Raw genomic sequence first — 13,764 nt, 5'->3', positions numbered from 1 at the left:
TATGAGATTCCTTTGACATAAAGAGATGTGCAGGGGCTGTGAGATGTCTAGCAAATGCCCAGTCACTTCATGACCCAGAGGCCCTTTGGCCCATCAGCACAGCCTCAACGTGCCCTTTCCCCACTTTCTGCTGTCTTTTCTGTGTATCTATACCAGGGTGCAAGCAAGGAAGAATAAAATAGTGTCACCTTTTATTAGTAGCTTTGGGGAAGGCTTTATGGAAGAGGAGTTAGAGATTACGGCCCTCCTTCCCCTGCCTTCACTGTGGATACCTGAGCGTAGTAAATTGTGTTAAGGAAAGAGAGGAAGAGACTTTTGGGGCCCCCGAATTCCTTCTCAGCAGACGTTTCCTCCCTTCCCCTAATGCATCATCCAAGATATGGTAGCCTTTGGGTTCTTCTTTCCAAAGGCCCCCTTGCTCAGGGCGCACACATCAGCTCAGTGACTGGACCTCCCTTATTCCGTGGTGTTCCCTTCTTTCCTTACAGTCTTCCGTTTGTGCTAAGATTGTTCAGCTCCTGGGACAGAATGAGGTGGATTATCGCCAGAAGCAGGTGGTCATCCTGAGCCAGGATAGCTTCTACCGTGTCCTCACTGCAGAGCAGAAGGCCAAAGCCTTGAAGGGCCAGTTCAATTTTGATCACCCGGGTGAGTCGGGGCATTGAAGGGGCGTCTGTGGGGGGGATTGGTTGAAGAAGTTACTTAACCTCTCTGTTTCCCATCCATAAAATGGAGGACTGTTAGGTACCTTGCGGGGTTGCGGTGGGGCTTATAGGAAAGAAGCACTTTGCAACGCATCCTCTGGTGCGTGGCGCCTTAAATACTGATCGAATCTGTGTCTGAACAAGGGTGACTCTTGGAGAAGCCTATTACTCAGGGTGGGCCAGACGCAGGCTAGCGCACACACAGCTGGTTCTCCCGCCTCCTGCTCTGCTGCAGCCTGTGTCACACCCCCCCGCCAGCACCCAGCACGTGCGTGTACATGGCTCGTGTGTTAAACTCACCGACTGGCAGAGAGTGGGGTGGAGGGTCCAGGATGGCTGCCTGAATGTTTTTGGCCCTGACAGTCCCAGATGAGCACACTGCCCCTTTAGCTGGTTTGGAGTTCTTGTAACTGTGAGAGTCAAAACTTGGTGTGGTGCCTGCTGCAGTGCCCTAGTTGTGAGTATGCTTTCCAGGTTATCGTATGCTGCTGGATTTAGAGAGAGGACAGAGATGTCTGAGGCCAGAGACGGAATGGCAAGCCAAAAAAAAAAAAAGAATCCACTTTTCAGAACTCATTTATACACTTTGGTTTGAGATGCAGGGAATTCGCATTCTGCTTTAGGTAGAAATCTGGCTTTTTTGTGGGGAGGGGATGCTTCTCTAGGGTGTGATACACGTATGTGAAATAATAGGTTTATAGGGATGCCCTGTTCATCACTATAGGAGGAATCATTTTACAATTAAGAAACATCTTAATAGTTTGATTTCCTTCAGATGCCTTTGACAATGAACTCATCTTCAAGACACTCAAAGAAATCACCGAAGGGAAAACAGTCCAGATTCCTGTGTATGACTTTGTCTCCCATTCCCGGTAAGTGAGCTGCTCTGGGCTGGGGATTGTTACCTGTTGCTCCCCAGAGGGTCCCCAGAAGTTCCAGGCTTCTTCACGCCCCCCCACCCCCCACCCCCATGTGTCTGGTGCCCAGTGCAGCCTGTCAGTGACAGGGCGGTGGCGTCAGCATGCCTGTAGGTGCACGGGGTCAGGAATTCATCCAGGTGCTTCCTGGAACAGTCCCATCGTGATCATCATGCTTTGTTAACTCTGAAGGGTTAGATTTGTGAATTTGGACTCAGGTGAGGGACTGCACATTCGTCCTCATCCACGTGCCCAAGCTGTTGTTCCTGGAACAAATGCAAGGGGGTATGGTAGAGGAAAAACAGGAAGAAGAAGAAAAGAAGCTGTTCTTTCTGCTCTCCTGGTTTACTTGGGATCGAGCTGTGTGGGGAGGTGTGAGGGCACTGGGGTCACCAAAGACTAGACCCACCAGAGAGCTTCTCAGTCACGTCAGACCTGTCCTTTCCATTTGTCGATTCTCATGCTCCTAATAGAATAGCAGAGTAGCTTGACCTCCATCACAGCCTCCTTCCCTCTTGAGTGGTGGGAAGGGGCTTCTGGAGGACTTCCCTCCTGCTAGCCAGACCCCAAGCTCTTTCAGAGCTACACAGAGCTCTTTGCTCACTTTGTCTCCTTGGGGGGACCTCCCAGGCACATTCGACACTCGTAAATGTTGTGTCACATCACGTGTAGCTCCTTAGTAGTGGCTCAGTAAGTGTTGTTTTTAGCTCTGGGATCTTTTGAAAGTTTCTCCCTGCCACTTTTCATTTTCCTTCTTGGTTTCTTTATCCCACTCTCTCTTGAGTTGATTTTTTAAAAATGGGAAGTTAGATTTCATACCAAATATTTCTATAATTAAAAACAAATGTTTCTATCATTAAAATGTTTCTACTACCAAATGTTTACTACCAAATGTTTCTATAATTAAAAGCCCAATCTTCATCTCCCTGTGTGTTCCTTTAGGACACATCTCAGCCTTTAATGCAGTTAGCTCACATGTTCTGTGCTCTTCTCATGAACTTTCTCAGAACTTGAGGGTGTGGCAAAGATTGGGTTGGAGGAGGAGAAAAGAGCACATTGTGATGGAAAGCCGGGCTGCTTTGGTTCTCACCTTCATCCCTCACCAGTAGCTCTTGAAGTACTTCCTACTATGGACCCGATTCTGCTGTGCAGGACATTCAGAGAACAAGATATGCCTCCTATATCAAACCTCTCCAGACTATGCAGGAATAAAGGGGCGCTTAGAATAGGGAACTGGAGCTAACATGAATAACGAGGGGGCTGGGAGAGCAAAGATCTGGGAGGCCGCAGCCGGAGAATCAGAGAAATTCGTCCCCAGTGATGGCAGCCTGAGCTACCATCTGGAGAAGAAGCTAGGTTCATGCAAAGTCCAAGAATCCGCTGCATCCATCCGGGCCCACAGCCTCTGAATGGGAACTTACGGAGTGTCTGCAGTTTCCTTGTCTAGCTATTATGGTCTCCTAAAAATTACAGATTTTGTTTCACTTTCATCTTCTTTTTAAATTTAATTTTAAACCTTTATTTTATTCAGGTATAGTTGATTTACAGTGTTGTGGTAATCACTTTCATCTTCTGAGTTTCCCATTGGCAAAGTAGCTGGGACCATGTAGGGAAAGGGATTCTGGGAATTGTAGTTTCTAGCCTTGGGGGAGTGGTGGTGATGTCAAGTTGACAAGAGACAGTTTAGCCTACCACCTCTCAGGTCCTGGGCAGGGTACTGCTACAGAATTACAGTGCAACCTGACGACTGAGGCAAGGGGATGTGGAGCAGTAGGAGGGAGGAAGGGCTGGAGTATTTAGCGCAGGTTGTGTAAAGGAGATGATATTTAAGCTGTGCATTGGAAAGCATGAGAAGCTGTTGGGAAAGGGATTTCCAAGGTGATGGGTAGGTAGGCATTTCAGGGGCCAGCTTGGTGGGGGATTGCAGTAGGTTAGGTGTGGAGGGATGGGGGTCAGTGTGTGGGAGGAGCGGCGGGAGGTGGGGAGGCAGGCAGGCCTCAGATCAGGAAGGACCATGGATGGACCCCAGGGCCAGAGGACAAACATGTTGGCAGTAGGGAGCCATAGATGGCAGTTATGTAGGAATGGAGAGGTCAGTTTTGTGGCAGGAACGAGGATTCACAGTGCTGTTTAGGAAGCCCTTGGAGTGGCCCAGGTGAGAGACTGATACAGGCCTGATGGAAGGGAGTGGAGTGAGGGCAGTTGGCAGGAGTCAGGGCCTGACCAGTGCAGTCGGGGGGCAGGGGGTGAAGATGAGTACCTTGTGCAGCACAAGCTCCATCAAGTTCACGTATTAACAAAAAAAAACCCTGCAGAGTTGCCCGTCCAGATGTGTTTCACTTTTTTCTCCAGATTCCCCTCTCATACCTTTTATTTTAAAATCCTGTTCTTTAGTGGCCCAGAGCCCATCTCTTGCATGAAGCTTTGTGACCACCTAAGACCACAAGCAGTCCCCCCCAACTCTTAAGAGCCACTTGTGAGGGACCCAGCTGTCCAGGGTTAACTGATCCCATCCCAGCCATGGGTCTTTCATGGTGACCACAAACAAATGTTGGGCTACAACTGAGAAGTCACCTATTCTCTGTAAATACCTTTCTCTGGCCTTCCCCTTCTTTATCGTAAGGAATGATTGTCAAATGAGAAGGTTGGGCTAGGTAATCCCAAATGCTCTAATACTCCAGGTTTATGTGAACCTCCCAGCCCATCTCTAAACTCCTAAACAGAATATTGCACCATCGGTTCCTGGCACATCCTGGGCTAGTAGGTGCTCAATAAATGTTGTTTTTAGCTCTAGGCTACTTCTAAATTTTCTCCCACCTAGACCTACATGTGGACTTGGGAAGTGATTGATTTCAACTTTTGGGGGCACCACCCACAGAGCAGGCAGTTTGGTTCTCCTTACTGTCCCAGGATTGAAGAGGCATGACCGTTGAGTTGGAAAACCACCTGTTCCTTTTTAGTGTTTATCAGTTAGGCAAGCTGATCAGCACTGCCAGACAGTGTCAGTCTGGGTACATTAGCACAGTCATTGCATTCACTCTGTATATTCCAGATGGAACCCTAGGAATCCCACACACATGCTTTGTTTCCCGGCAGAGCCTTTCTGCCCTCTTCTTGGCCCAGGGCAGCTGCCTAGAGTGACTCATTATTTCACTCATTCATGGATCCTTTTTTCTATCCATCTTGCTTCTGAACTCTGCCCAGTTTGGTTCCTTATCCTAAACCACAATGAGCACCCTGTTTTCCAGTACCTGACATTCTTCTAGGGTTGGCGTGTCTCAACCCTGGCTGCACAGTAGACATACCTGGGAGCTTTTTTAAAAAAAGGGCTGAAATCTTGTCATTTGCGACAATGTGGGTGGACTTGGAGGGTATTATGCTAAGTGAAACCAGTTAGACAGAGAAAGACAAATACTGTATGATTTCATGTATTATGTGGAATCTAAAAACAAATGAACAAACAAGAAAACAGAAACAGCGTCATAGATACAGAGAACAAATGGGTGGTTGCCAGAGGGGAAGGGGGTAAGGGAAGAAGAAATGGTGAGGGAGATTAGGAGGTACAGACTTCCAGCTACGGAATAAATGAATCACAGGTATGAAGTGTACGGTGTGGGGAATATACTCAATAATAATAATGTAATATCTTTGTATGGTGACAGATGACAACTAGACTTAGCATGGTAATGATTTGGAAATGTATAGAAATATGAAATCACTGTGTTGTGTACCAGCAACTAACGTAGTATTGTATGTCAATTATACTTCAAAAAACAAATTCATAGAAAAAGAGATCAAACTTATTGATACCAGTGTGGGGAGTTTGGGGAGGTGGGGAAATGGGGAGATGGGCTTGCAGGGGGAGGGAGAACTAGATAGTCAAAAGGTACATACTCTACTTATAAGATAAATAAGTACTAGGGATGTAACGTACAACATGATAAAGATAATCACTGTTGTACGTTATATATGAAAGTTAAGAGACTAAATCCTGAGTTCCTTCACAAAAAAAGTTTTCTATTTCTTTAATATTTCTTTTAATGTTTCTTTAAATATTTCATTTATATGAGATGACAGATGTTCACTGAACATTATTACCATTATTGTGGTAATCATTTCATGATGTATGTAAGTCAAATCATTATGTTGTACACCTTAAACTTACACAGTGCTTTATGTCAATTATATCTCAATGAAACTGGGAGAAGAAAACGTAAATATTTTAAAAAAAGAAAAAATTAAAAATAATGTATCAAATATGGAAAAAGAACAAACATTGCTTCTAGAAACGGAAAACACAACGGCACATTTTTAAAACTCAGTAGACATATTTAGCAGCAAAATGGACCTAAAAAAACCCAATTCAAACACTAGGGGATTGATCTGAAGAAATCATTCATTAATGCATTAAGGAAAGAAGAAGACAGAAAAAAATCAGAAGAGAGATTAAGAGACATAAAAGACAGTGAAAAGACCTGAAAAATATTTAGTCAGGAGGAAAGGAAAGAGAATAAAGGCAATATCTGAAGAGACAGTAACTTAATTTTCCCCAGAACTAATGAAACTCACTAAATCCATAGATTCAAGAAATGCAACAAATTCCCAAGCAGGATAAATAAAAAGAAAAACACAAGTGAGTTCTACTCTTCGGAATTGGTTAATATTCCATTGTGGCCTAAGTTAATTTTTGTGCCTGCTGCAGTTGTATTTCAAAGTTTTGTACAAAGTTGTGTGCACGCACAAACACATACATGGTTGCTAATTGTGTTATTCATACTTTCCATTTCCTTCTTTATTGCTACTTCATCTGTCAGTTTCTAAAATACAGAAGTTAGGCGTCTCTCCAATACCAACGTGGATGCAGTTTCTCCTGGTATTTTTATCCGCTCAATATACTTCGAACCTCTGCTGTTAAGTAAATAAAGTTTCATGACTTTAAAAAAAAAAAAGAAAAGAAATACCTGGGGAGCTTTTAAAAAATATCGATGCTCTAGCTCCACCCCAGACTAATGAAGTCAGAGCCCCAGGGGAGTAGGGTCCAGGTATAAATATTTTTAAAAGCTCCTCAGATGATTCTGTGTGCCTCCAGAGTTAATACCGCCATCCTAAAGAGTCTCCTAATTGCACTAACCTGGTGCTTTTCTGCTGTCTTTCATGCTCCATATTCTGCCACCTTGGTAGTTGCTCCAACAGTGCTGCCTTAGAATTTAGACAGGAACCCAGGGGACTGAGCCAATAAAGAATCAAAGCATGTTTTTGGGAGGGAAGTCCCTTCTTAGTGGCCAGCTGCTGCTGACTTCACTGTGTTTGCACAGATAAAACCTATAATCTTAAGGAACTTTTGAAATAACTGTGTGGTTTCTTCACAAATGTCTGCTAGTTAGGGTGAGTGGTAAACCTTGCAGTGGCGTCATTACTTCCCTTTTCGTGAATTTTGAGGTGAAGTGCAAGGTGGTTTTCCGACAGAAGCAAAAGACAAGATTGCAGTGAAAGTTGAGACAGGGCGGAGCTGGACCCCAGCAGGCCCCGGTTATCCATTTGGTTTCACTCCCCTGGCTTTTGAAAAGTCGTGTTTACAGTAGTATCTGCCTTGGGCTTCCCAATCCTGTGGGGAGATGGATGAGGTAATGTATGTCCCTGCTTTATTTATTTTTATTTATTTATTTATTTATTTTGCGGTACGCGGGCCTTTCACTGTTGTGGCCCCTCCCATTGCGGAGCACAGGCTCCGGACGCGCAGGCTCAGCGGCCATGGCTCACGGGCCCAGCCGCTCCGCGGCATGTGGGATCTTCCGGGATCGGGGCACGAACCCGTGTTCCCTGCATCGGCAGGCGGACTCTCAACCACTGCGCCGCCAGGGAAGCCCATCCCTGCTTTATTGATAAGGAAGACAGTTGTAGGAGCTGGGCAGAGGCAACCCTGGCAGGACTGGGACTCTTTCCTTCCACAGAAATCCTTTCCCCTTCCCACCCTCTTACCTAAAGCTTTCTTTTCCCCTCCCTCCATCTGCCCCTTCCTTCTTCCTCCCAGTTGCCTCAGCACTGGGGGAGGGGGTGGACTTGTTGGGAGAGAACTGTGAGTTTCTGTTTTTGAAAGTTCAGAGTGTTAGGTTCCATAAATGCCAGGGCTGAGAGCATTCCTGGAGACGCCTTCAGAGGGGGAAAAAAAAAGTGATCACATCTTCTTTTGTCTGTCTTTATTCTTCATTCAACAGCAGGTTTTTTTTGTTTTTTTGACCACGCTGTGTGGCATGTGGGATCTTAGTTCCCCGACCAGGGACCGAACCTGCGTGTCCTGCATTGGAAGCGCAGAGTCTTAACCACTGGGCTGCCAGGGAGGTCCCAACAGCAGGTTTTTTATTCCAAGGAGAAGGATGTCTACCCATCTGCTTTATGGCGGAAGCTCAGAAGAACTGGTCACAGGAGAACTTCGCTGCAGCCGTCCTGGCCCTCATTCTTGGGTCTTCCGTGGTGGTCTGAGGGCCCTGTAAGGTTGTGTTAGCTAAACCCTCTCAGTGCCCTTTCCGTCAGGGGGCTAGGACCCCAGACTCCCAGACAGCTTCTCTTGTTTCCTCCTGCCGGGCTCCCCCGACCTGGCTCGGCCCATCATCTGCTCTGTGCTTTGCAGGAAGGAGGAGACGGTTACTGTCTACCCAGCAGACGTGGTGCTCTTCGAAGGGATCCTGGCCTTCTACTCCCAGGAAGTGCGAGACCTGTTCCAGATGAAGCTTTTCGTGGACACAGATGCGGACACCCGGCTCTCCCGCAGAGGTGCGTTCCAAAAGCCTCTGATGGCCCTGTTGGTGGCCTGTGACGGGCTCCTGCCCTCCCCGATTCTGGGGCCTGTGGCTGCCTCGTGGCTGCGTGGCCCAGCCCAACTGAGTCAGTCTAGCTGCAGGGATGTCCTGTTGCCCAAACATTTGGTGACATTTGAGAAGGGATTAGTCACTTACTGTTTCAGATAACGAAAAGCTTGTGAGGTCACAGAGATGACATAAGAAGTTCACGTTTTGGTTTTGCTGGGGAAAAGTTTGGTTAAGTGCTCAGTTCCTTATGATTTACCCACAGGTGTCATAATCAAGATGGGAACTCACTGTAGGACATCTGGGGGGTGGACAGGAACACCCTCTGCCTGCAACTCTGGGCAGCTGGTCCCACCTGCCCGCTTCTTTCGCCCTTTGCTTTCCGGAAAGTTCTGTGGAGGTTTGGTCACTCTGTCCACCCAGCTCGGCAGCAAAGTCAGTTGTTCTCTCTGCAGGCCTTCCTTCCACGAGTGCTGAAGACACCAAACTGCTTGCTGGTGGGAGAGCGGAGCCTGTGAATTCAGCTCTGTGGGACACGAAGCAGAGGGCTTGCTTCTGCCAGAGAGCTTGGGAGGCTTTGTGGGGGAAGTGGGTTGTGGACTTGGATGTGGCGGGGTGATGGCCTAGGCAGCCCAGGAAGGCATATACCGCAAACAGAGACACCATGGCTTGTTAGGACTGTCTTGCTGATCTGGGCAACAGGTAGGGCTGTCGCCCGTGAGTGGTGTGAGGGGGAATGGAGAGTTGGGGAGAGATGAGAAAGGTTCCTAGCAGAGTTAGAGCTGACCGGACCCCAGCCAAGGCAGCGGGGTGTGGGTGACTGAGGAGAGGGATGAAAGCTGACTTAAGGTTTGAGTCCCCATCGTGCGGAAGAGGAGTGACACAGGAAACGCCAGGGTTAGCTCCTAGTCGCAGAGCAAGTCATTGGCAGAGTCAAATTTCATAAGCTGCAGCCCAGAGCCTTCTGACCTCAAAGTCTGTGAAGTTTCCTCTTTTCCGGTTCATGAAACAGATTTTTAGTTTATCCAGTTCAGTACTCTTGTCACAAGAACTATAAGTGGAAATGGCAGAATCTAGAGAAATGACTCCCTGGGTTTTACCCTCCTAAGAAGTAATAGGAGTCACACTCTTTTAAGTCAGGGGAGCTGTACTTCCCCTCCCCGGTGGTGTCGGGCAGTGGGAGTAACCTGATGGAAAAAAGGAGAATTCTAGTCCCAGCAGAGCCCCTTGCTAGCTTTGTGACTTTGGTGCCTCTTGTGACCTCCCAGGCATGGGTTTTTTTATTTAAATGGGTAATATGAAGGAGACAGGCCTGTTTTTTAGGGTTACACAGGCCAGGTTAGAATTGCATGGTATTTTTTGACAGATAATTGAGGCTTGAGCCTGACAATTGCTTATGCATCTGCCCCGGGGTCTGGTTTATCACCTTCATCCACAAACCCAGGTCCTACCTAGGCTGATCTGCTCGGATGTCCATATTAGCTTGCCAAATTTGGGAGGCATCACTGGGGGGAAAATTGGAGTCAGATGAACTGGACATTATTTAAATCCTGGTTTCACCGTTGAGTAGATGTGTGACCTTGGGCAGATTATGTTTTTTTTTTTTTTTTTACATCTTTATTGGAGTGTAATTGCTTTACAATGGTGTGTTAGTTTCTGCTGTATAACAAAGTGAATCAGTTATACATATACATATGTTCCCATATCTCTTCCCCAGATTATGTTTTAATCTCTTTGTACCTTATTTTCCTATTGGTTGATCATGTAAGGATTAGTTAGTACTCCTGGGATAGTTGTGCCGATCAGAGGTGATGCAGGTAAAATGCCTGGTGGTGGCATTAGTCGATAAATATCCATGTGGCAGATCAGAAACCTGCTTCACCTGAGATGATGATGTTATGTTTTCCAAGTGTTCTCTCAGGACTTGTCAGAACCTCTTGAGTAGTCGTGTCCTCAGGAGCTGGTGACACCTGGGTTGGTAGCATCATTAGTCCAGCAGGTGGTACTAAAATCCCAGGGGATGGAGTGATGCCTGAGGGTGGAGCGAGTGCAAGAAATTGCATAGGAAATTAGAACCGCGTTTTGTGGAGGGGCAACATCCTTGGACTCTGATTCATTCAAACAAGTAATCCTAGGGTAGATTAAACAGAAACTTCTCCCTCCTTTTCTTGTGCTGAGATCCTTAAATGAAATGGGGGAGAGACCTGAGGTGATGGTGGCCTTCTCTGGGGATTTCTTAGGGTCAGTTCTCTTCACCCCCTGCCTTCCCTGGTGCCCCCGGGGCAGGTCGCTGCCTTCTTTCCGTTCCGCTGTCTTGTCACGTCACCCACTGCTTAGTCACTTTCAGCAAAAGCTGTTTCTACAAGTTCACTCTCTGTCCACCTAGGACAAAATACAGGCCTGGCATGTGCTTTGTGGGTAAGGGAGAGGGAGGGAGGGTTAGTCGGGAGCTGTGGGGCGAAAGAACATTCCTGGAGACTTGAGTGAGCGCTACGATTTCACCTGTCTGTGGGTTACATCCTCCTGGGCACATTCCAGGTTGACCCTCATGTGGGAGGGAGGTCTGCATCAAGTCTCATAGCCTTGGAAGTCGGAAGGACTTTCTTCCTTCCCAGGGACCCCCTTGTATTTCTAGGGAATTGGTTTCCTCCCAGCAAAGCTTGCCTTTGCCTTCCCTCTCTATATGCATTTAACCAACCCTTGAATTAGGGACAGGGGAGACGAGAGGCGGGGGCCCTGAGACTGCTGACCCCTCGTCTCTCCCGCCATGGCTCTCTGTGCCCAGTTTACATGGAGTTAGGGCTGCAGTGAGCCTTGGCATGGTCAGTGTGTTCTTTTACTAGAGTAACACATCTCCTCAACGAATTTTTAAAGTGAATTGACAGCCATGGGGGAATTGTGTTTATTCTGGGTCCTCTTCTGCATTTGGTTCTCAGCTTTGGCTGATGTGAAGCAGCATTAGCTGATTGGGAAGGGCTGAGTGGAGGCCAAGCAGGGAAGGGTAGACCTGTCGTTTCCTGCCCTTTACCCTGCAAGACCCCTCTGAGAGGGCCTGTCTCAGCCCAGCAAATGTGCCAAGGCCAGAGTGATGACAAGGAAGCTGGTTTTAAGTCCCTGGAGTGTCCGGTTTGTGCCAAGACCTTGTTCTGCCTTAGTTGTTGGCTTCGCCCCGTTTCCTGACTGAGGAGGAGGGCGTTTCAGTGCAGTGAACTGGCTGGCCCCGAGCTGTCCTTGGCTTAAGGAGGGGGCCCGTCTGCTTAAGGTAATAATTCGATGGAAGGCTCTTGGGAGCGGAGGTGGGCGAAACCTTCTGGTTTTGCGTGCTCCCAGCGTCTGAGCAACGTGCCGACCCACTGCCAATCTCCTTTTCCAGGGTGGAAGCTGGAGGATGCCTCCTGCCTGTCTTCCTGTTTCTCCCTCTCCATCCTGTCTTTCCATGTGTCCGCCCTCCACCTCCTGCACTGCAGCCCCCCCCGCACCCCCCCTCCCACCTTCCCAGCTGCTCTGAGGGACTCCCACCCCCACTGGGTCCAGCCTGCTCACCTGAGTTCACAGTTCCCATCCTTCCGATACGACAGTCTGCTGTCTCAGGGAGCCATCCCCCTCCCGGAGCTTCCTCAGTTCCTGTTGTCTTCATAGAAATATAGGCTTATTGAATACACGCCATGTGCCAGCCACGGTGCTGAAGCGTTTTATGGATATCTCCCTGTCTTCCTAAGTGACCGCTTTGTGAGGAAGTTGCTATTATGGGCTCTGCTTTACAGTCAAGGAAAATGAGCTCCAAAGATGTTAAGTAACTTGCCTAAGGCCACAGAGGTAGTAGCTAATGGGGTCAGGATTCAAACTGGGTGAGTTTTGCCCCCATCGCTGTAGCTGATGGGGCAAGAAGTGGCTTCGGGCTTCAGCGGTCGCAGGTGTGACTCACCTGCGTCCACTGCTTTCTCCCTGGTACGTTCCTGTCTCCCGTGACATGACAGGTGATGCTCTCGGGTCTGCAAGACACAAGAGAGCTGCAGGCTTGGGCCGAGGGCAGTGGCAGAGCGATGTGAAAGGGGAGTGAGTGTGTGTGTGTGTGTGTGTGTGTGTGTGTGTGTGTGTTCTGGGGGAAGGACAGAGGTTCCCACAGTGCTGAAGCTGTCAGCAGTTGTGTGAAATGCACGTCTTGTCAAACAAACCCGGCATCAGGCATTTGCAGGGCTTTTGAGTCAAAGCTGCTTAATAAGTGCGGGCGTGTGTTTGCTTTTTTCCCCCCAGCTCTGATACCCTTTTGGTCTGGCTTCCTTTTTTCTTTGGACCTTATCTGGAGACGTGTGAAGAGCTGGAGGCCGCATGGGCTCTGTGTTTTGGTGAGCTCGGCCCGTTGGCCTGAGTGCCCGAGCTCTTGGAGGGCCGTGGGGCTGAGCCACGTGGCACCTGTTGGGGCTCCTACTTGGCCGAGCGTCCCTGGCAGAGCAGCAGCGGTGGCAGCTGGAGCAGGGCCCTGTGTCCAAATGCCTGAGAAGACCATTTCCTGGCTGGGCTGGGTGCACAGGCGGCAGGGTTTGTGAGGCAAATCCTGACGATTTAAGGACCAACCAACCGTTTTATTGCCAGGGCTCATGCGGGGGGGAAAACTCCTTGTGATTTGAGGAGCTGGTAGAGAAGTCAATGGTGACAGCAGTATATTTGTTACCCGGGTTTCTGGAATGGGGTCTCCCTGACAGTTTTCTAGCCATCTGATCGTGCAGACTTCATGCCAGCCTGGACCAAAACCACAGGCTCTCCCTGTTACCTGCCCTTCCCCACGTGCGTGCGTTCCTGTGCACATGCCTGCACGTAAACACAGAATTATTTACAGACGTGGCTTTCCAGAAATTCACTTACAAGTATTCCCTATGTTTGTTTAGAGTTTCATCCCACACTGAAACGATTACCTGAGAAATGATTGAGGGGAGCTGAGAGCCCATTGCAAATGACTGTAGATGGATTTGATACCCTTTTGGGGTAGGAGGGAAAGAGTTAATAGCCAAGATTGAAAACATTTGTAGGGAGGGGCTGTTTTTCATTATGGAACTCAAACTCACTTGCTGAGTTTGGGAGAAACTCGGGCCCAGGGAGGTTAGTGTACAGTGGCGGAACGAGGATTCTGGACGCTTTTCCGTGTTTTGATGAAAGACTGTATTAAAAGCAGTGTTTGTTGCAAGTCCCTGAATAACAGCACCCCCAGGAGGAAGAAGGTAGAAGATGGTGAGTTTGGGTCCATCTGGGCAGCTTCACAGCTCCAGCCCATGGTTTCTTACACCATGGTTTTCTCATCTTTCACTAAGAGGTCTTCCCTTTGCAGACCTCTGTGCTTGAGGT

At 48.2% G+C, this 13,764-nt stretch overlaps 1 protein-coding gene across 1 annotated transcript in view; it reads left to right on the top strand.

The window, feature by feature from the left end:
• Positions 1-13,764, top strand: part of UCK2 (uridine-cytidine kinase 2) — an 84,334-nt gene that overhangs the window by 51,660 nt on the left and 18,910 nt on the right. The window contains exons 2-4 of the mRNA XM_022566532.3: positions 489-648; positions 1,480-1,576; positions 8,250-8,392. Of these exons, the coding sequence (XP_022422240.1) occupies positions 489-648; positions 1,480-1,576; positions 8,250-8,392 (400 nt within the window). The remainder of the gene's footprint in view (positions 1-488; positions 649-1,479; positions 1,577-8,249; positions 8,393-13,764) is intronic.

This window comes from Delphinapterus leucas, unplaced genomic scaffold (genome assembly GCF_059928025.1).
Source record: "Delphinapterus leucas isolate spDelLeu-1000000601 "Yukka" unplaced genomic scaffold, BTC_Dleu_Yukka2 spDelLeu_asBTCV2_sq74, whole genome shotgun sequence".
NCBI classification, from domain to species: domain Eukaryota; kingdom Metazoa; phylum Chordata; class Mammalia; order Artiodactyla; family Monodontidae; genus Delphinapterus; species Delphinapterus leucas.
This window is presented reverse-complemented; position numbering and strand designations above follow the sequence as displayed.